This window comes from Scomber scombrus, chromosome 13, assembly GCF_963691925.1.
Source record: "Scomber scombrus chromosome 13, fScoSco1.1, whole genome shotgun sequence".
Taxonomy (NCBI): Eukaryota; Metazoa; Chordata; class Actinopteri; order Scombriformes; family Scombridae; genus Scomber; species Scomber scombrus.
This window is the reverse complement of record NC_084982.1, coordinates 20,257,807-20,279,805: the sequence shown is the minus strand read 5'-3', so window position 1 is coordinate 20,279,805 and position 21,999 is coordinate 20,257,807. Positions and strand designations below refer to the sequence as shown.

Below are 21,999 nucleotides of genomic sequence, written 5' to 3'. Positions count from 1 at the left end.
GGGCATTCAAAAAACAGTAAATCTAATGAATCATGGGGGACGAGAAAAGGAGAACGTAAGAAGTAGCTGTGTCTGATGTTGGCAAGGGGAAAAGGGAAAATGCAGTGGGCGTTGAATGAGTCACCATTACCGGAGCCCTGTCAGGGACTACAGACAATGTTAGGTGAGTAAGACTAATAAAAGTCTGAACAACAGAGAGGTGAGATCAGGTTACAGGTGCAGGAGAAGGTCTGCTGCTCTATGTTTACCTTGACAGTTCATACCAGTGCTGCCTGTGGTTACATGCATGAAGTAAGATCTTGTTCAAGCTGAACTGCTTACATGGTCAAGTGTGATTATGTTTCCATGTTAACATGAATAATACCAGTTAATATTCCAGGTCTCTGGATATCAGGTCTCTGTTATGCACATTTGCCTTTCAGCTAGGAGTCAAATGATAAGATTAACACCACTTTCATGTCTGTGTGTTACATATGGAGCTGGAAAAATAATCCTAGTTTTGCATAAAAACAGCAACCCTTGCTTTGTACAAGCATGAAAAATCAGTCTACCATCACCTCTGAAGGTCACTTATTACCATATCACCACACAAAGACTAAGAGTAATACACCACATTATCGTGACAAAGGGTTGTGTTTTATAACTATTTCTTGACCCGTTATAATGACTTTGTTGGGTCTCCACTCGGTGCCTGGCTGTAACTGTTTCCCACTCTTTCCAGTCTTTATGATGAGCTAAATTAAGTTTACAATCTCCTAGCTGTAGTTTCATATTGTACGTATAGACATGAAAGTGGTACCACTCTATATCATTATCATGTCTCATCTAATTCTCAGCAAGAAAGTGAATTAGCATATTTCACAAAATGTCAAACTGTTCCTTTAAAGCAATATCTAACTAGAGATTTACAAACACATGGGAGGCCAGGGATGGTTGTAAGACAAAGGTTGTTTACAACAGCACCACTTTCACCAAGAGAAGATGAGCTAAGAAGCATGTGGTCACTTTCATGTATGACATCACTCTTCCTGTCCTTGCATGTGAAATTGCATAACTGTGTGAAGAACTGTAGAGATTTTACAGCCAACACACTGATACACATATAAGAAAGTCATTTTTGGACCACGTCTCTATTTTGCTTAGTACTGATACTGTTGAAGTTAGAATTATGTAATTGTTATTAGATTAAAGAGTTGTGTGTTAGTTAAAATGTGAGCCATTTTATACATGCAAATTTCAAACTAACATCTAACCCAATAATGAAAACTAAACATATTTTCTCTATGCCTTTTTCAGCATGCAGTATGTGTGAAAAACTGTCTGTGTATGTACTTTAGTCTTCGTCAGATGAGGCGAGGCAGGGAAAGACAATAAGGTCCATTGCTGAAGAATACTCTATCAACCATGTGGCATTGAGCAGATTGCCAACTGTATGAAACATGTGCACGTCATTTTGTGATGAATGCTACCCGAGTGAGCCGTCATGACAGGAACAGGTCAAATCCAGAAATGTCAAGGAAATAAAGATTCAGGGCTTCCAAGACACACATAAAAATGCCTCCTTTATGATAAGGCAAGGAGATATTGCCTCCTCCAAATACCTTTTCTTCGGCGATAAACTCCATAAAGCAGGTGTTTCTGACCAAGTGGCTTGCATTTATGCTATGAATCTTTGAAAATTGATTTTTGACGATACATGTTGTTGTTTGTTGTACTTACTGTGTAAAACTTTGAAAGAGATCCTCAAAACTCATTAAACTTAAACAATGTAACTATTTTGTGTTTATATAACTCTTGAGCAGCAATGGTGTTTAGCTTTATTGTTTTTGTGGTGTGTGTGATTTTGATGTGACTTTGTTCTGTTTCAGTAGAACAAAACCCAGTTTCTATGGCTATATTAATTTTAATGTATGTGTGAATGATATAGCTCCTGAGACAATATCTTTATGTACCACTGATATATGATTATATGCTTTGATATTTTGTTGGATAAAGATTAATATTTTAAAAAATGTTTGATCGATGTCACAAGTTCTTGCATCTGATGACATCCTCCATTGAGGACATGGAAATGTGGTTAGGAGAGGAAACAGGAACTACTTTTTTGTTGATACGCACCAAATGTTGGGTGTGACTGAAGTTCTATAAATGGTTTTTCCAGGTTACAGAAATTAGACCAACCGTCACATGAGGGGCATATTAAACTAAACAATACATCGTCATCGCAAATTTTCAACTAAGAAGTTACCTCTTCTTACAGAACCTTCTAGACATTTATTTCACAGTTTGCTTAACATGTGCAGGATATTCAAAACAACATCCTTTCTCAACATCTGCTAATATATATATATCAAAGTCCCCTAATTTTGTCAGATAACATATAAAACCAGATGGATAGCTCCTGAGGGGGACAGGGGGCCCTCTTTAATTCTATTACTCTTTGCACACACACGTACACACACACACACACACACACACACACACACACACACACACACACACACACACACACACATCAGTCCAAGACATAAGCAGCTAGTAAATACCTCAGAGAGTAGTTCTTACAGATCCAAAGCTGCCCCGAAGGCAAGAGGCCCATGATGGATCAGACATTGATTTGATTTGAAGTGAGTGTGAAAGCTGCTGTCTGTGCCCTCTGCCAGAGAGGTGAGCCATGATTGAGCAATGGCTGTCTGGAGGGTTCACTCAGAGAACTGTAAGTGGACAGACCGGACCTGCTGCTAACAATCACCTTTTGTACAAATCGGCTGGAAATGAATTGTCGATTCACAGAGTGGGGGGGGGGGGCAAGTCCCAGCTGCCAAGTCTTCCACCAGACCATATTTGAGTTGCACCTTCTTGCACGCGCGTATAAAATATTTATATATATTTAAATATTTTCCATTAGGGCTGTTAAAGTTAATGTGTACACACAGACACACACACACACACACATTCACGTATGTATATATATATATATATATATATATATATATATATATATTGGATATATAATGCATTATCTATTCTATTTCTGCATGGTAAAATAAATATAACATGTTCTTAGAATTGGTTTACTTTCAGGTTTCAGGCAGGAGTGCTGCGGTAGAGATACCTGAGACTCTCTTGTTTATCAATAATAAAATGCTGTGTTGGCTTGATCTCCGCCTACACAGAGTGATGAATTACAACTTCAGAGAGAAATCCAAATGTGTCTCTGAGCAGTTAAAAAGAACTGTACCCATCACAGTTAGAGCTGTTACCTCTCAGTCCTTTATAGGATAAAGCATCACAGACCAATTGGGTAGATAATATGTTGTATGCAATGGTGGAAGAAGTATAAGTTACAATACCACACTGTAGAAATACTCCAAAATCAGCAAAAGTATCAAAAGTGAAAGTACACATTTTAGGCATAAGCATAGCCGTAGTTACTGCTATGTCATTGTTTTGTTTTCACAAAAAGTAAATGTAACATTGTGGTTGGTCTTGTTTATGTACATTTTGCTGTTATGGTTTTAAGCAAAAAGTAGCATTAGCATTAGCATTATCACAGTTAACTACAGACTGTAAATGCACCATGCCAACCAAGCTAGCAGCCAGTGTTATGGTCTGCACCGACCCTCATATCCAAATATGTCATTTCTGGCTCCAAAAATCCAAGATGGCGGTAGTAAAAATACAAAAACCAGGCTTCAACCTGGTGACATCATGGTGACTATGTTCATTATTTTTTTGCAGTCTATGTTTACAAAACCATTAGGCTGGAAAATGCTTTACAAGACAAGGGAATTGTTTAATATCTTAAATCCAAATAAATAAAAATAATAATAATAAGTTCAAAAAATAGAACATATTTCCTTTGAATATAGTGAAGTAGAAGTAGCATAAAATGTAAATACTCAGGTACCTCAAAATTAAACTTATGTTTAGTACTTGAGTAAATAAACTTTTAAGTTTGTTTTGTATGTTTAACACATACCACTATAGTTTACTAATGTCATATAACTATATCAGATTTTATGTACATTCAATGACTGTTTCAAAATGTGGTCATGTGTCCTGTTGTTGAGCTACATACTGTGATTATTTATATATTTGTATATGTATATATATGAATCATTTTATTGTTATTCCTAGTTTCCACAACAGTGATTCAACACATAACAAGTTCACAAAGACATTTACTGATGAAATATTTCAGGGAAACCCCTGTGATGCACAGGAAGTGATGTGTTTTGCACCTGTAATTAGTTTGAAATAAAACAGAAAAGGTTGATGTAAACCAAGACTGAGCAAACAAAGAACAGAAACTAAAACTTTATCAAAAGCAAATCCAATACAAGAAACATCCCGGTGCTTCCCACGCAATTTAATTGACAGGTGATCTTGGGGAGAGTGCAGAAACGCTAGAGCGCTAAGCAACACAAGTGGAGAAAAAATAAAAACAACTAAAGATTTAAAGTAACGCAATAAACAATTCAAAATACACAAGGTTATCTATGTACAAGACCAAAATAAACACTGAATGACACCAGGGCAACCTTAACCCTAACTGAAACATACACACTGCCTTGGCTGTCATACAGATGTTATTGATGATAACCCAGTAGCTTTGTTGACACTTCTGATAATGACACTTCTGCCAGTTGCCTTGAGGCTTCCCTCTCTGGCTAGTGCAGCTCAAAGCAAATATCTAAGTGTCTCTCTGCTTAACATATAATAATAAGTCTAAACAATAAGAGTTCATACTGGCTTGTGCCAGCCTGATGCCTGGAAAACCTCTGGCTGTTTCCAGAAAGACAACACTTTATCACGTCTTGCTCTTCAACTTCAAAGTGTTGATAAGTCTTGGACACTTGCTGCTAAAAATTAATTCATGGATATTTCTTACTGCCTCACTGTTTTTTCAGAGAAGAGTGTGTTTGTCCATATCATCTCGCCGAGGCCAAGGGGAGACTGCATTAACATTTCCAGAAGCATAATAAGAACTAACAACAGCAGAGCTGAGTTTTCCAGCAGAAATCTCAATCAAAACAAACACAACAACAAAGAGCACCTGTCATATCCTGATCAGTCACGGGGGAACACGGTGCTATTGGTATGCTGACAGACTGACCAGTGCCTGTTCTATTTCCTGTCATAAACAACTTTAAAGCATGGGTCTCCTGGATAATCAAAAAGCAAGAAGACCGGATGTTGGTCTAATGTATCATTTACTCCACATCTTTGTTTACACAAAAACACAATAATCCTCACAGATTTGGAGCAGTGGGGGGTAGGAAAAGCCCCACTCTGTATCAGTGGAGGGATCTATAGTCTCTGCAATCCTTAGAAAAGAAAAGAATTCAATTGTGCTGAGAAAATAAACCCAAAGGCAGCCGAGTACAAAGGGCCGAAGGTCCCAAGCGATTGCCTTTAGGATTGGGCTGAAGAGTTGGCTGGAGGAGGAAACTCTATCATAGGCTTGAGGGAGCACAGAGGTTTAGTTTGTTTAGCTATAAATCCCAGCATTTTTAATACACAAGGGGGAATTCCCTGTCTGCTTGATACAAACATGAGTCGTAACAAATCCAAGACTCCTTTTCAACGGCCTTATGGCGTTCTTCTTTCTGAAATAATACCAACAAGTCTTCCAAATTAAACAACCACATAAGTCGTTGGGCTTGCACTCCAGAATAACAGATAGGAGTGTCTTCTTATCAACCACCTCTATCAGCAGTAATTGGCAGAATAACATCATCTGTCACTGTTATATAATTATGTATAATGATGTGACAATGCTGTGGCAACGGTTTGTTTAGGTTTCAGCACTTAAAACACTTGGTTAGGGATGGGAAAAGGTCATGGTTTGAATTAAAATTATCACTTGAAACGTAGTGTGGGTTAAATTTACTACTTAGGCAACCTTCATTGTCATAGTAACAGTAGACACCACGACAATCGTAGTTACTTTTTTTTTAAACTGTCCCTGCTTGTAGTTGGAAGCAGGAAGTGAACGATCTCCTGCATCAAAGGCACTAAATACACTTTTTGCAAGTTAGGATCGAACCAGCCACCCAACCTGCCGCCTCTGAATTTTGTCACTTTATGAAGACTTCATCTGAGTTGTGTCACTTCTCCAGGTCATAATTACTACAGCTGCTAGATGGGGTCCATCACTCAGTGGTCATTTTTGGCAACTGACATGACAACCTATAGGGAGGACAGACTCAGTAATACACATTTCAGACGCACAGTTTCCTTTGTTTCCACATTCTTTGTGTTGGATAAAAATCATCAGTACTGGAGAACACACTCAGCAAAACAATGCATGAACCTGAGGTAAAATAAAAAGTTGGCATTTGATTTGGTTGTTTCATAACAGGCTCCAGTCTGATGAGTAGACTATGAGTAAGATGTTTGTGTGCAATGAGCTTTGACTCACCAACTGATAGAGAGCACAAGTATAAACTGTTTGTGCTAACAAACAGTGACAGCTTTTACTATCCACTGCCCTTTCCTGGAGACTGTAGGAAGAAGAAAATAAAACTATTTTGTTTTCTGTTTCTGCTTCAGGCAGTCAATGTAGACGGTGTCATCTTTCAGACGTGGAGGCACCGCAGGGGCGCTAAAACGTCTCTTTGGCCTGGGCTGATAGATACTCCTCCACTGATGCTTTGTTCAAGTCTAGGGCTGGACAGATGACCCCTCGCTCCAGACCAGAGCCTTACATCACTTGTCACAGGAAGCTCTGTCCATCAACAAGGATGTTCATATACACAAATCCAACTCGTCGGTTTTCCATCACAGTGTTTAAATAATAAATAAAGTCTGTTCTCTTCTGCTGAGTGGTGCTATAAATCAGCACTAAAAGGAGAGTGCCGGAGGTGATAGGTTTTATGCACAGAGGGTCTCTGGAAAGCAAAGGTTACGTTAACTTGAAAAATATAACACTAAAAGTTAATGCTTAAATGTTTCCATATTTACTCTGGTGCTGCTCAGCAGAAGGTGCTGAGTTACAGAATGATATGAGCTGCTTGCGCTGCCAAAGTACCTTGTGACACACCCATATTTTAGCATTATGTCACAAAATAACATACATTATTGGAAATTACACATATCAAAACTAAATGTATCCTTTGCTGTTTGAAATGAGAGCAATAATACATGTGGCTCGATGCAAATAATATTTAAACATTTTTTGATTATTACTTGAGTAAGGCTGTGAGGTTAAAGGGAAAAAAAGTAAGTTCTTTGCTGGCCAGTGTTTTTGAGATGAACTGCTGCCGACATGTCCATTAAAAAGATTCTCCTTTAAGACTCTTGCTGTTAGAAGTAACTGTTTAAAGCGGCCTGGTTTGGCAGCTGGTTTATTCCCTCTTTCCCTCCTCTGGTCACTCGACTCTGGAAATCTTATCTGCTGTCATCTGGCCTATTGTCCCTGTTATCTGAGGTGATCAGGCCTGAGTTGAGCCACTGTTCATGTCTCCTCCACTGTCCTCACAGGCCAGATGGAGGACCTCCACCTGCAGAGAGCCTGAAAGAACACTCGCTGTGATCTTCTGTCGTATACAAATGCAGCAGAGGGAGCTCCCAGTGTCTGGAGAAAAAAGCGACATGAGAAACTCAATCGCATACAGAATGCGATTGATATTCCTACTACTTCATGTCTCTGATGTGCTGAGGCGGTGGCAGTTGTTTAACCCCGCGCCTTTGTAAAAACCTGAAAAGAATAGGCTCCTAATTGAACATCTAAACTGTTATGCAAATGATTACATTCAAATCATCTAAGCAGGTGAGATTGCTTTGTGTCTACATAATGCAAACACATGACAGATAAAAAACCATGATGCAATTCAGGCCGTTTTACCAGTTTTTTAATGCTGTTGAAAAGCAAAACCGCAGTGGAGATGTTGGTGAAAAAGGAAAGGGAACCCTGGTTGCATTTATCGTGGACTCATAGAAAACACCCTTCCTATGCACCAACAAGCTGCATTTCTCAAGCAGCCTTGTGGCTTTGGATCTGTGCCACAAGTGGAAATATATTCCTTTCTTAACTGCCCGAGGCCAGTGCCACCCATTTCAGTTTTTATTGGTTCATGCCCCGTTTTTTTAATTCCACAGGGACTCCATGTCAGGACAGGCAGCGGCAGGATTCAGGGTAATCAGCGTGAAAATGTTCTGGAGTAAATATCGTCTGCTTTCAGTCTTTGCCCACCGACGTATTCAGACTGGTGACTAAGAAATTAGCTTGTTACTATTCCAGTAAGAAAAAAATGAAAACAAGTTGAGGGTAAGAAATGTGTGTTTGAGTTGTTATTGCTGTCCTGCTGTGACCCCGAAATAACTTTACCACATACAGCGAGTCAGAGTGATGAATAGATTTCAAACTGACAAATGGACCCGCAGAAACATGAAGGCTCCGTTAAGATAGATACCCTAAACTCTATTATGTTGTTCACTTGAGTCTGAAAGTTATTCTGTATTGCAAAAAAAGACTGAAAACATTTTGTTCAGAAAACAAAGGCAGGTTATGACTCTTCTCAGACAAGTTAAAACTACAATTCCCTCGAGGGAAGTAAACCAATGCATCCTTCCACCTTGTTAACACTGTGGAGACTCAAATTTGTCGTGAAAAGAAACAGGATACTGAAAGTACTAATTAATGTAATTCATATTGAGCATACTGGTTGAGTTCCTGCCCACCCTTTGCATTTCATGCCGAATTCACTGGGGTACTGTAACATTGACTTAGATCAAGGAAAGAGTTTTAAATGGGCCAACAACACATGCAGACTCACAGCAAAGTAGGAAGTTTAAAAGGGTGCTGTCCAAAGATAAGGAGCAAGCTTTGTCTTTAAAGTGGCTCTATTGTTCAAAATTCAAGCTCTTTCTTCAAACACAAACATTTAAGCAAGCAAGCAAGCCGGATGCTTTTACAAATATTTTTTTTGTGTGGAAATATAATGATTAATATTCGTCAGTGATAACTTCATGGGAAAAAAAAAAGATTTCCTCATAGCATTGACAGCTTCTGTTTTTACACACGCCACTCAAGTCAAGCAAAGACACTGCCTGTGAGATTATGGTAACTTCTTCACAATATCTGCATTCTTGTGATAAGTTGAGGGCTGAGTATCATTTTTTTCCTGGTGTCATGTTTTACTCACTGAGGCTTGATGCATCTGGTCTTGACCGAACACCAAACCCAAACAAAGGCTCAGCGAGCATGAAGGATGAAGTCTGTTCTTCCCTGAGCAGACTTCACACATCGACCACAGAGAGATGGGAAAACAAAGGCACCCTGATAGAGCCTTGGCCGATAGATAGATAGAGAAGTTATGCATTCCTGGGCGAATAATGAACATAACTCTACGCACAAACATGCAGGGACATTCAGATCATCTTAAATCATTTAAAAACAACAAAACACACACTCCAGACCCCTGACTAACATCACAGATGCCATACCTTTTCATTAAGAGAGCAGAAAAACATGATATATGCCACAAAACTGACTTAATATACATTTGCGACATGGTTCTATCAATGTGAATAATAGTGTGACAGTAACAAATTCAATGAAATGAAATGGAATAAATAATTTTAGGATGTTTTCGCTAAATCAAACTGCCAGATGTTCAATATTACAACACAAAAAACAACAAGTCTACAATGCATTGGAAAGCACACACGTGCGCACACGCAAGTCCCCACACACACACACACACACACACACACACACACACACACACACACACACACACACACACACACACACACACACACACACACACACACACACACAGCACATGTATTTAGTTGAAATCCACATAAACCACTTTTCAGTGCCCAGACAAGAGATTAAAGCTATTTGAGTTACCTAAAACCTTTTCTGCATTTATGGGTGACACCCAAAGGCAGCTTCAACAACAAAGACTGGATGTTATTTTCTATGTGGTGCTTTAAATAAAAAAAAGTGAAGGTGAAATTTGAGCAGAGGTATCATTATGAGAAATTATCCCGTGCCGACTTGCTGAGGGGCTGGAATGAGTTGGAACTGGAGGGCTGGTGTTGACTGAACGGCACTGCTCATTCTTCTCTTTATCTCACTGGCATTCTTCTGCCTCATTTCAATAGCCATTATTCACTGAAGAGCCCCCTTCACTGCGTTCACACTTCTTGGGATTTGTATTCAAGTAGCTCAGAGATCCTTTGTATTCTGGGCCGACAGCAATCTGAATCTTCACACTGACAGTGGAGGCTGCAGATATACTGCTGGAGCTGCCAAAAAAGTCTTATGTATTATGAGGAGTGACATCTCTTTTTGTTGAAATCCTGCAAAACAATAAGCTCCATGTCCACACAAACTCCAGGAATGATGATTGATTGCAGTGTGCTGATTACACCTAGTTTTATTCGTCAAAGCTGCAAGACAGAGCACAAATGTGTGCTTCTTTTTGGAAATAATGTTCTTCTTCTAAAAGGTGTGATAATGAAAACCTAAGACACCACATTTAAATCTGTGTAACTTTTGTTTTAATCATCTAAATGTTTCATTTCAGCGTTTTCCTGTACACATTCATTGAGTTTTGTTTGATACATCCAAAGACAATTGAACAGATAGTCATATATTATCTTTAACAAACTCCAATGTTGAGTTGAATTGAGTTGTGAATATTTCAAACTTTCTTCTTTACTTATGATTGTAGCTGTTTCATGTGAGAACAGTAAAATGATCTAACACCATCTAATTGGGTCTCAAAATTCAAAACACATACAACTGATTTTCAGCTTAGGTAAATTTGAAGGAAAAATGTAATTTCAAAGTAACAACATATGAAAGCTTTAGAAAAAATACTTCTGAAAGCATAAAAAAACCTCCAAACTTCAGAAGGTGAGTCAGTGGAATTTCTGTCTGCAGAGGAAGCGATTTGGGGGAATGTAAAAAATGAAATCGTGTATGTTATTCAGCACACAGATGAAATCCAGGAGTTCTGCTTGCAGACTGATAACGGAGAAAATGTCTGCGTCTGAATGGCGTTGATAAGAGCAACATACCAATACAGTGGCCTTTCTCTGAGCTGCAGATTCCCTCTGTTCTTCTCCTCAGGAGTCCAGCTGCAGGCAGATCTGAGGACAACAAGCACACAGGATTAGTCTACAACCACTTTGATAAGCCCCAATAAATGCTTATTACTCTAGTTTTCATCCTGTGATGTGTTATTAATGTCTGTATTTTTTGCTAATCGGCGCACATTACTGAGGCGCTTTTTCACTGATTTTTCAGCCTGTTGCTTCTCATGCTAACAATACTAATTCTAAAGAAAATGAAAATGGAACATGCATGTTGTTTTTTTGTCACAACGGGGGATTTTAGCGTCACTAGACACCAGGTGTTCTCTTTATACATCTATGCAGCAGAAAATGTAAAATCCTTCAGTGGCAACAGATTGAATCACTTTTTTCAATATGGGGACAGAAGCAAAGCCGTTTTATTAGGTTTTTAGCTCACAAAAATATAATACTCATTTTAACTATTCTGCAATGGAGATTACACTTAGGGCACACATAATTACAGTCAGTAATATTCAGTGCTGCTCTGGTTTCCATCCCATCTGTTAATAATATTTTATTATTCAGCCATGACTGCAATCTCCTTCTGAGCTTCATCATTGTGATATAACACCTTAGCCCCAAAGTTTCATTACAGCTTGCTGTTGATGTTTTGAAACTCAGCTGAACCATGGTGAGTTTTGGGGGATTTCGAGGCACTATAAGGTCATAAAGTGTATTGTGCCTGTTACAGAGTTGCTAAACCTCAACTGACCTCTGATAATGTAAGAATAGAGAACTGAGTAATTGGGCACTGATATATAGAATATAAGTCTCTTTGTTTGGAAATGTGATGATGTTTTCATCCAGCAAAGCAGTCCCGGTGGTTTCAAAAATGTTACATCAGTCGAATCAATGATGTAGATCGACTCATTGAATCTATCACCGCTCTCATATATCAAAGACATCAAATAGCACTGGCATGGCTCGTGGTGGATATTCAGTTTCAGACAACTGTCAGCTTGGTGTGCGAGGAGGGCGGAGAGTTTCGTGTGGCCCAGCCTTGCCATCACTAACTCAACTGAAATCAGAGAGGGTTGGCAAAGCTGTAAGAGAATGAATGTTGAACACTTTGATGCTCGAAGCTGTTTGATAGAAATCCCACATTATAGGGCGTGTGGCTCTTTTCAAATCCTCTGAGGGTCATTTAGCACTTGGGAGTGCAGACATAACAGTACTTGAGAAGTGACAGGGTGTGTATAAAGGTGAGGACAGATTCAGACCTCCGCTGATGAAAACCGCCATCAGACACGGTTATAAAGTGATTTGTAGAGAGAAATATGAGGCTGAGAGGAGACCCTGAGCAGCCAATTTAAATGTCAAGCCTCGCTCCGTGCAGAATGGAGAGGGCAGTGCAAAATGTGGGGATGCTGAGCTTGATGATATACCACCAGAAAAACCTGTGTAATCCTAAAATTGCTCTAATTTTCCAATAACTTCACTGCAGGCTAGGGACCTATATGGGGACTTGACATAGTATCTTTTATATTTTAGTGGCCTTACTGAACTTAATAGCATTCTTGCGTGCTGTGGTGTATTCCTGTAGGAGTCTTCATTGCACACAGAAATGCATTAATAATGACATTATCACATTACTTCTAGCTCTAAAATGAATATTCTGCTTAGTTTCTCAGTTTAATTAATCTATTTATTTTTTTTTATTGATAATTTTGTAAAATCCAACCTGTCCTCATCCACCAATACATAATAATGGTATAGTTCTTGTTAGTGAAGCTCTTTATTTCCTATAGCATGAAAAATACACATAAAGGAAGTCAGATTTGCAACAAAGGAAAGAGCTTTAAGAAATACTATCCCATTTAAGTTGTTTGTCATTAAATAATCGCTCACAGTAGTCAAATAGTAACACCAGTCTGTTCTCTGCTTTGTCCCCAGAGGTTTAGGTCGGGGTTTTTTTCCGTTTTGAAAGATGACATGATAACAGACGTTGGTTCCTCGTGTACAAATAACACACACTGACGTCTTTACCACAAGCAAAGCCGTTGCTTTATAGTGAAGCCGTTTTTGGAGAGTGCCCACCTCTCTCCTCCTCCCTCGTGCGATGGGTGTGGGCGGGGTCAAAAAACTGGTAAAATGACTTCGTGTGTGACTCTCAGTCATCAGATCACTTTGCTTTAGATGCGGTCAAACGCACGTCCTCACGTCCTCACAAGTCCTCAAGTTGAATCGTTGACTAGTAGCTAACATGGAGGTAAGTTTCTTTATATATTTCTAACCTGATATGTGCTGCATGTTATTTTTATAAATGGCAATTAAGGTAGATAAATTATATTTTATAATATATAATCAGTCGGCAAATTGCCTAGAAGTCAGGTAACAATTGACTTTGAGTTAAGTTAAGAATTTTAGGTCATTTTTTTAAAAACTCAACATTTTTGACACCTCTAACATAAGAAAAAAAAAGTTTTTTACTTAGAGTCTGTGCCTTTTATGTGATGTTATCAGCTACCCAAATTTACATTTTTCTAACTTTTCAATTTCTTTTTTTTTCAGTACGAGTACTCTTTTGTGTTTGATAACAGTTCTGACAACCTAACAGAGATGTCTGGAGACTTTGAACTACAACCAGACTACCAGGAGCCATGTGATGGAGCTGTCAGCAGCAGCTTCAACAAGATTTTCCTTCCCACAGTTTACGGAATAATATTCGTTCTTGGGATCATTGGCAATGGATTAGTCATTGTCGTCATGGGCTACCAGCAAAAGGTCAAAACGATGACGGACAAGTACCGGCTCCATCTCTCCGTGGCTGACCTCTTGTTTGTTCTTACGCTTCCCTTCTGGGCTGTGGATGCAGCCAGCAACTGGTACGGTGGAAGTCTCCTCTGTGTATCTGTACATGTGATCTACACAGTCAACCTGTACAGCAGCGTGTTGATTCTGGCCTTCATCAGTCTGGACCGATACTTGGCCGTGGTGCGTGCTACCAACAGCCAAACCACAAGGAAGCTTCTTGCAAACAAAGTTATCTATGTGGCTGTGTGGCTTCCTGCAGTTGTGCTGACTGTACCTGACATGGTGTTTGCCAGAGCACAAACCACAGGGTCTTCAAACTTCCTCCTGATGGAAGATGAAAGCATGGACACCGCACACTCCAGGGTCATCTGCGAGCGCATCTACCCGCAGGAAAGCAATCTCATATGGACAGCCGTCTTCCGCTTCCAACATATTCTGGTGGGTTTCGTACTGCCTGGCCTGGTCATCCTCATCTGCTACTGCATCATCATCACCAAGCTGTCACAAGGTACCAAGGGACAGGCACTGAAGAAGAAAGCACTGAAAACCACAGTCATCCTCATTCTGTGTTTTTTCTCCTGCTGGCTGCCCTACTGTGTGGGCATCTTTTTGGACACCCTCATCATGCTGAATGTGGTCTCCCGCTCCTGTGAACTGGAACAAGCAGTAAATAAGTGGATTTCTATCACTGAAGCCCTGGCCTTTTTTCACTGCTGCCTAAACCCCATCCTCTATGCTTTCCTGGGAGTTAAGTTCAAGAAGTCAGCCAGAAGCGCATTGAGCAGCAGATCAAGTCAGAAAGTGACTCTTATGACAAAAAAGCGAGCCGCAATTTCATCTGTATCAACTGAGTCAGAGTCCTCAAGTGTTTTGTCAAGTTAACATCAATCAACCTTGGAGTCTGTGACTTCTCAGGAGAGAAAAATTTAAGCTTAATTTCAAAGAACTTACTACATTTTGTACAGATGTAAAAAAAGAAAAAAAGAAAACTTTTTTATACATTTTGATTTGCAATGTTTACTGCAATTGTGTGTCCTGTGATGGTTTCATTGTACGTTTTGTAAATTGTATGCGCCTCAAAAGCGATTTTTACTTTTGCCAGTGCCTCATTTCAGCTTTACAATCCACGATTCATTTCACCTTTGCAAACTGTGACACTGTTGTAAAGATAAGGCATAGAATGCCTTGTCTGTTTTCAGGGATGGTAGTTGCTTTTGGAAACTGTATATAGTTTGTAGCATTTGTGTGTTCGCACTTAAGTTGTGTGATTATCTGAAAGCTTTTATTTATTGCTGTCATTAACACTGGAAGTTTTGTAAAAAAGAAACTGCATGCTGCTTTTTTATCCTTTTTAAATATGTTTTTATGTAAAAATAAAAATTCAATGCTTCCCATAATGATTGTGTGGTGTGCATTTTCACCCAAACCAGCTCCTCTTTCCCTCAGGGGTCGGGGGTTGGGGGATGAGGTGTGTGTGTGTGTGTGTGTTTGTTGAAGAGAGGGAGGGGTGTGGGGGTCCTAACCCTAACACAAATGTCTCCACCTGATCTTGCTGGAAAGCAGAAGGAGGACTGAGCAGGCCCTGTAATTGCAGGAACATCTGTGCACTTTTACATCTTAAGCAGCCACGACACAAAAGCTAAAATCTCCTGTTATAATTTGCACCCATATGGCTCCTTAACAAAGAAAATAGCATGTTAAGTTCTCCCTTGGAATTTTTTTCTTTCTTTTTAGTTAACAAGATATACTGCTTTCATTATGTTTGGCTTGTAAACAAGTGTTATACTCATTTGCTTCACAGAATGGGTCAACGGGTCATTTTAGCCATTCCCTGACTCACAAAACAATAAATAATAGTTTGCAGAACACAGGCTGTATATTCTTAATATGCAAATAGGCAGATATAGTCTATGCTGAGTATCAAGGTAATCTTTATGCTGGAATTATATAAAGATAAAAAACAGAAATCAGCTCTTTTATCTGCACATACTACAGATTTAATCTAGGTGGACTGGTGACAGAATGATGTTCAAGTTGGAGACCAAAGGAAGTAGGTAACAATAGACGTCAAGGAGAACGGAGTCATCAAGTGGCCCCTGTGCAAAGCAGGATTCATTCAAGACTGCAATTGTGATACATTTCCATTTCTTTACATGTAAAAAAGGTGCGAAGTACCTCCATCACACAGGGTTAATGGATATTTGGAGCTCTGGTTTCTCACAGTGGAACAGGATAAAACAAGGGGTGCTTTTCAATTGGAAATGTTCCCAAATGATTCTGAATTTGCATAAGAGCCTGACTGCCTCAGACTGTGCAAGGAGAGATCTTTGATTAACACTTCACTGTGTTCAGATAAATCATTTTTATCTCCTTCTTTCACTGTCAGGACACCTTGATGTTCGACTGTGGGCTTCATGGCTTCAGGATCATGTTAACTGACTTACAAAGAATTATAATGGTGTGCCTATAGTAGGGTTACACAAAAACTGATCTTTCACAAAGAGACAAATATACATTTAATACAGCACAACAGTTGTTGCACTTGGAGGACAGATTTGAGTCCACCGCATTTCCATGTTGATTGATTTGACCAATTATCAATATGTATTTCAGATCAATTCCAAATACTTAACCATGACTGTCATATAAAAAAAACACAAAAGACAATGCTTTTACCCAAATTGCTTAAAGTGCCTGCTTGAGTGAACATATTTTAAGTAGCTATAGGCCCCTTAGGAATTAACCGTTAGGTCCACGAAGGCAGGCTTTCATTCATAATTAAAGCTTTTGTTCTGTCTTTGTGATGACAAAATAGTCACTGCTCAATAACACTTAGCTAAAAATACAAATACTGACTCTTGTGGCCATCATCTGATATCTTTCAAAATATCAGTGTCATTCCCTTCCTGTGCAATAAGGAACAAATGCTACCTTTTGAACATCAGTTAAAACAAACGTGCTACAGTTTGTGTTTCATGTTTGCTTTTCTGGGTTAAAGGCCAAAGCTGTTGAAATGGACAGGAAATTGTTTCTACTTGATTCATTACCAGTGTGCATCCAAGCGCTGATTTTCAAACTGGAACTTGACACCATTGCCCAGTCCTTTAAATTTTGCAGTTGAAAAGCATTTGAATTCTGAGTTGCATCAGATGAATATAACCACAATATATATGGTCTGATTGTGGGCATGGACATTTGCTGGATTTATACACCTCTCTCTGTCTCTGCACAGGGTTCTTTCAGTTGTCAAACAAAGGCAATAATGCACCCCAGAATCTTTTTTTTTTTTTTTTTTTTTTAATAAGTACAAAAATCATTGTTACAGGCTATTGCCAATTCATAATGAAAGGAACATACTGTGAATACCAAAGGTTCCTTTTGGGCAGCAGTGACCTGCCTCTCTAATGGGTGCATTGTTTTTGTTGGAAAGTGAGCAGCAGGAAGACTGTTTCCTGCATCAGGAGGAGCTCCTGTGGCCAACAGCCTGAGAAAAGCTTTGATGACCCCCCACTGTATTTAAACCACCATCTCTCGCCATGCATGGCCATTCCTGCAAAGGTCACTTCATACCTGAATGCACTAAGTGCACTTGACCAAAGGCGTGAAAGTAATTTCCTGGATTATGCCACTTCATCTGGATGCATAAAAAAGCCCACACATGGTGATCTCTTGTTAGCAGTGCTGTTACTTCCATGTGCCCATTTTTTGTTGCTGTAGCTACCATGTTGATTTAGTTACTTGCTTTTTTTTTTTAAATATAAATGTCATTTATACTATTCAAGGTTTTTCAGTATTAAGGGACTATCAAATTAACACAGACTAACATTTGTCCAATGTGCTATTAATAACCCACAGTTGATATTTATTTGTCTGTCTAGATAATGTTATTTGTGAAGCTGAAATAGAGAGACTCACCACATGCAATCTATACAAAATAAACCCCTCTACACCACTGCTTGCCAGTCAGACAAATTTATCAACACCTATATGATGTAAATGTTGATTTCATCAATCAATTGTAACAATTATTAAAAACAGTACGTGCAGTTGTGGACTCAGGCAGTCTGAGGGGCAGGGGAGAAAAATATCAACGGCACCTGATACATTGAATTGGCCACCATCAGGAAAGAACAATGATGAATGGTTGGTAAAAAAAAAGGCTACATCCCCAATTACTTTTTAAACATTCATTTTCAAACATATCTTACAATAGACAAGGGATATGTACTGTTTGAAATGTTTATTTCTCAAAAACATCTGTAGGAAAAACATGGAACTAATAATATTTTTAGAATTTGCTGTTTTTTTCTTGTCAGGGAAGTGAGAAGAAAGATTGGTGTTTTGTAAAAGTTGGTCAGTCTGGACATTTCTCTCAATAGACAAAAACAGATCTGAGAGTCTTCCTTTTCATCATGTATCTCAAAGTTGGATCAGCATCAGTCTGGAGAATGATCGATCAACTGATGCAGTCGTCACTGGCTACGTAGCATTCACTTTGAGGTGTTCTGTCGTGTGAGCATGGCTTTAAAATTGCTGGTAGGGAGAGTAAATTGAGTGACATTATAGTCTTTCTCCATGTCACAGAATTAGCAAACATCCTTAAAAGATTGCACCTCAAACATTTGTTGTGCCTTTCCAGTTTGGTGGCGTGATAAAGCACTGATAGATGACACTAGAACAGCACGTACCCTCTTTCCCTTGTCACGCATGTTTTTTTTTAGCACTACCAAGGAAGTTGCTCTCACTTCTCCCTGTCTGTTTATCTGTTAACAGCGTAACTTAAAAGGTTAGCTTCCAGATTTCATAACAGTTTCATGACAGGATTTTTCTCTTGCTTTTTACCATGACAAGGCAGTAGTTGAAGTTCTACTGGGCATCCCTTTAAATGTACCTTTATCTCTCTCATCGCCTCCCTTGCTGCCTGCCTCCAGCTATATTTTGCAAATCCCTTTGTATTGTCTCCAATTTTCTGTCTCTTCTTGGCATTCTGTAATTGTAGGGTAACACAATTCTAATCTCCCTCTTATAAGTGCAACTTAATCCAAGCTAAGGGGTAGTAAACACATTTTGAATAAAGGATACTCCAATGATTTTCTATAAGAATTGACCACACCATAAGACTGAATTCTAGTTTGTACCAAATATTTAGTTACAGGCATTTATCTAACTAGTTTACAATCCATCTAGCATATTGTTTAGTATTGTTTATACAGTTATACACCTTTGGACATACAAAATAAAACTAACTCAGAAAATACAGTCTATATAGACTAGTGATGTGTCCTCAATAATATTTATTCCATGAATTTATTTTATTTGCAAAAAAGCCTTGCTATATGACAAATAAATTGTTGCAGGATCAAGGTTACAGCTTCAACTGCACTGATGCAAACAAACTAAAGAGGATGTGACTGAGCAAATCAGTGAGTAGGACTTTACGAAAGTCAACTGAATAAAACATCAACAGCATGTTTTTAAGGCTGCTTTATTTTCCTAATGGTCAGCTTACATTAACAATATATTAATTTATACGGAAACAGTCAGTTCACTCTATTGTAATGGCATTTTATATAAGTATCTCATATTCTTCACTGGAAGGGCACTTCAACATGTTTTTCTCACATACAGTGCACCCTAAAGGGGGAATTTTCTTTCAGTGAAACGGCACCCAAATCTGCACTTAACTGTGGTAGACTTAGGGGAACCTAGAGTGTACTTTCCCTCTTTTTATTGTTCACTAGAAAGGCAACCACACCCCATCACATCAGCAACTCATAGGAGACACACGTATCGCTTTCTCATTTTGGGGGTACTTTACAGGGCACTATCATTTTTTCTTTCACTTTTCATTTCTAGATTGTCACATTTAGTGACAATCTAGAAAAGGGCATTTAATCCTGACGTATTGGTAAAAACACATCTTTTGCATTGGGTTATCAAACACTTGTGATAAAGATATGTAACTTGAATTAAGATCAAACATAGCTACATAAAATGTTGCCCATATAACTTTTTATAAGTTAAAATTTATCGGTGCATATTGGACCACATATATGCCGATACTGATATATCTGTGATAGGCCAATATCGGTCAATAATTTTGGCTGACCGATATATCTGTCTGGCTCCAGTATTAGTATATATCTACTGTTTGCTGTGTTTGCACCTTTTTATATTGCATAATGCACTTTGTTGCTCTTATAGATTGTTAATGTTGTATTTCTGTCTTAAGTTGTTTTTAACTGTCTTAAATGTTCTTATGGCTCAGGGAGTAATATTGTTGAGAAAATCAAAAAGTGTATCTTCCCAAATTATTTTCAAGTCGACTAATAATTTCAGTCATTTTCCATTGGGTGTTCACATTATTTTGTCTAGGTCACGTACAAACCGGACGGATAAGTCAGTGGGAACGACCTGCACTCACTCGTTTGCAGTCGGATGCCAAAACATCCGTGAATTCGGTGCTCCGTCCAAACAGGTCCTTCCTTCCGGTTAGCCGTCCATGCTGTGAACAGCTGATGAGGAGCAACTCTGTCAGACAGCCGTGAAACATTTTCTCCTCATTATCCCAAAAGAAAATAACTCGAAATGACTAAAGAGGAATTGAAAGGGTAAGAAGGGTGTCACTGTTATTAATGTCATAGATTAGCCGCATCTGCCGTGTTATGGCGTTGCTAGCTGCTAGCTGACAGCTAACCTTAGCATTGCCTTAACATGCAGCAGATTGCGTCAGCTGTCAGCTAAAGATGAGACATTTTAAAGTTCACCAGTGCAAGCAAAATGTTTTTAAAAGAGCAGAAATATAAAACCCAACACAACCCAGGACGAGCCTCAGTGATACTGGTTAATACACATGTTCATGTTTAAACAACAAAACACAGTGAAAACATCTCAGTTTATGTTGGGTTTGGTTGACAAGATCTGTTGTAAGTCTTTTAGGTTTACTGTTACATTCTGCCTAATACAACTTAAAAAGAATATCCACCTTTATACTTGGTTTTCTTTACTTTTGGAGACTCAAAGCTGTAATGTGAATGCAATGTTTCCAAATGTGTTTGCAGTGATGCCAAAATTCATCATCTATCATTCATATATATTTATTAGGGCCTGACTGATAATGGATTTTTGGGGCTGATGCCGATATCAGAGAGTAAAACAATTCTGACATTGATATATTGGTCTATATATACTTATAGACATATAAAATATATTCATGAATAAGCATTTTTTATAATGATGAATCAAGTGTGGTTATAACTTGTGACAACTATACGTAATGAAGACACATATTTTAAAGTTTAGGGATAAACCTTATTGTATTAAGTGAGAATCACTGAGAATTATCAATAACTATAAACAAAAACCGGCAAAAAACACTAACATACATATCAAACTTGAATTAAGAAGAAGAATCAAATATCTGTCTGGCTCTAGTATTTATAACTTTTATTCAAAAGGGGCAGGGAACTGGTAGCAAACACTCTTATACAAGTATACCCTGAGTGCAAAACATCATAAATAATATCTTTATTATGTCTTGAGTATCCGTGCTTTTACGGTTTAGCTACATAAAACACAACATTACGTGCAAATATCAACCTGTCAGGTCTTGTTCATGCACATTCTTCAGCTGTGCTCCTGTCAGTTTACCCTTTGGGCATGAGCCACGTCACTCACAGACAGGAAGAGTGTAATGTTAGTCATTAACCTAACCTTAATGTAGAAAAGACACCGAGTGACCAGAAAAACCCAAATCCTCTATGATGCAATGTAATACACCAACCCTGCATTGAATACGACCCATCTTAAAACGTTCATGTTTGGTTGAAATGTTTGCCTTACAATTTGCGTGTTACGTCACTTTTATAGTATTGGACTGCAGTGTATTAAAAGGTTTCTGATATTTTGTTTTTCACATTTACAAATATGAAGGAGCAACAGTATTTGAAACACTTAAAGACAAGATGCAAACCCAAGGGCAGTTTATCTTTATTATACATTAATCTGACAGTTTTCCGGTTAATCGAGTTGCTAATAAAATGCCTGAAAAAAGGCAATTATAATTTCTCAATGCCAAAAGTGGCAAACTCTAATGTGCTGTTTTGGTGTATCAATACACAAAACCCAAAGATATAATTAGTCAGT

The 21,999-nt window shown here is 38.5% G+C and overlaps 2 protein-coding genes across 2 annotated transcripts in view; both read left to right on the top strand.

The window, feature by feature from the left end:
• Positions 1-13,240: 13,240 nt before the first annotated feature.
• cxcr4b (chemokine (C-X-C motif), receptor 4b) lies at positions 13,241-15,245 on the top strand. Its single transcript, XM_062431632.1, has 2 exons — positions 13,241-13,309; positions 13,612-15,245. The coding sequence occupies exons 1-2, from the start codon at positions 13,304-13,306 to the stop codon at positions 14,734-14,736; spliced, it is 1,131 nt and encodes a 376-aa protein (XP_062287616.1). The 5' UTR covers positions 13,241-13,303; the 3' UTR covers positions 14,737-15,245.
• Positions 15,246-20,335: 5,090 nt separating this feature from the next.
• dars1 (aspartyl-tRNA synthetase 1) overlaps positions 20,336-21,999 on the top strand; it is a 30,561-nt gene continuing 28,897 nt past the window's right edge. Inside the window, exon 1 of the mRNA XM_062431746.1 lies at positions 20,336-20,465. Coding sequence (XP_062287730.1) covers positions 20,443-20,465 — 23 coding nt within the window. The 5' untranslated portion in view covers positions 20,336-20,442. The remainder of the gene's footprint in view (positions 20,466-21,999) is intronic.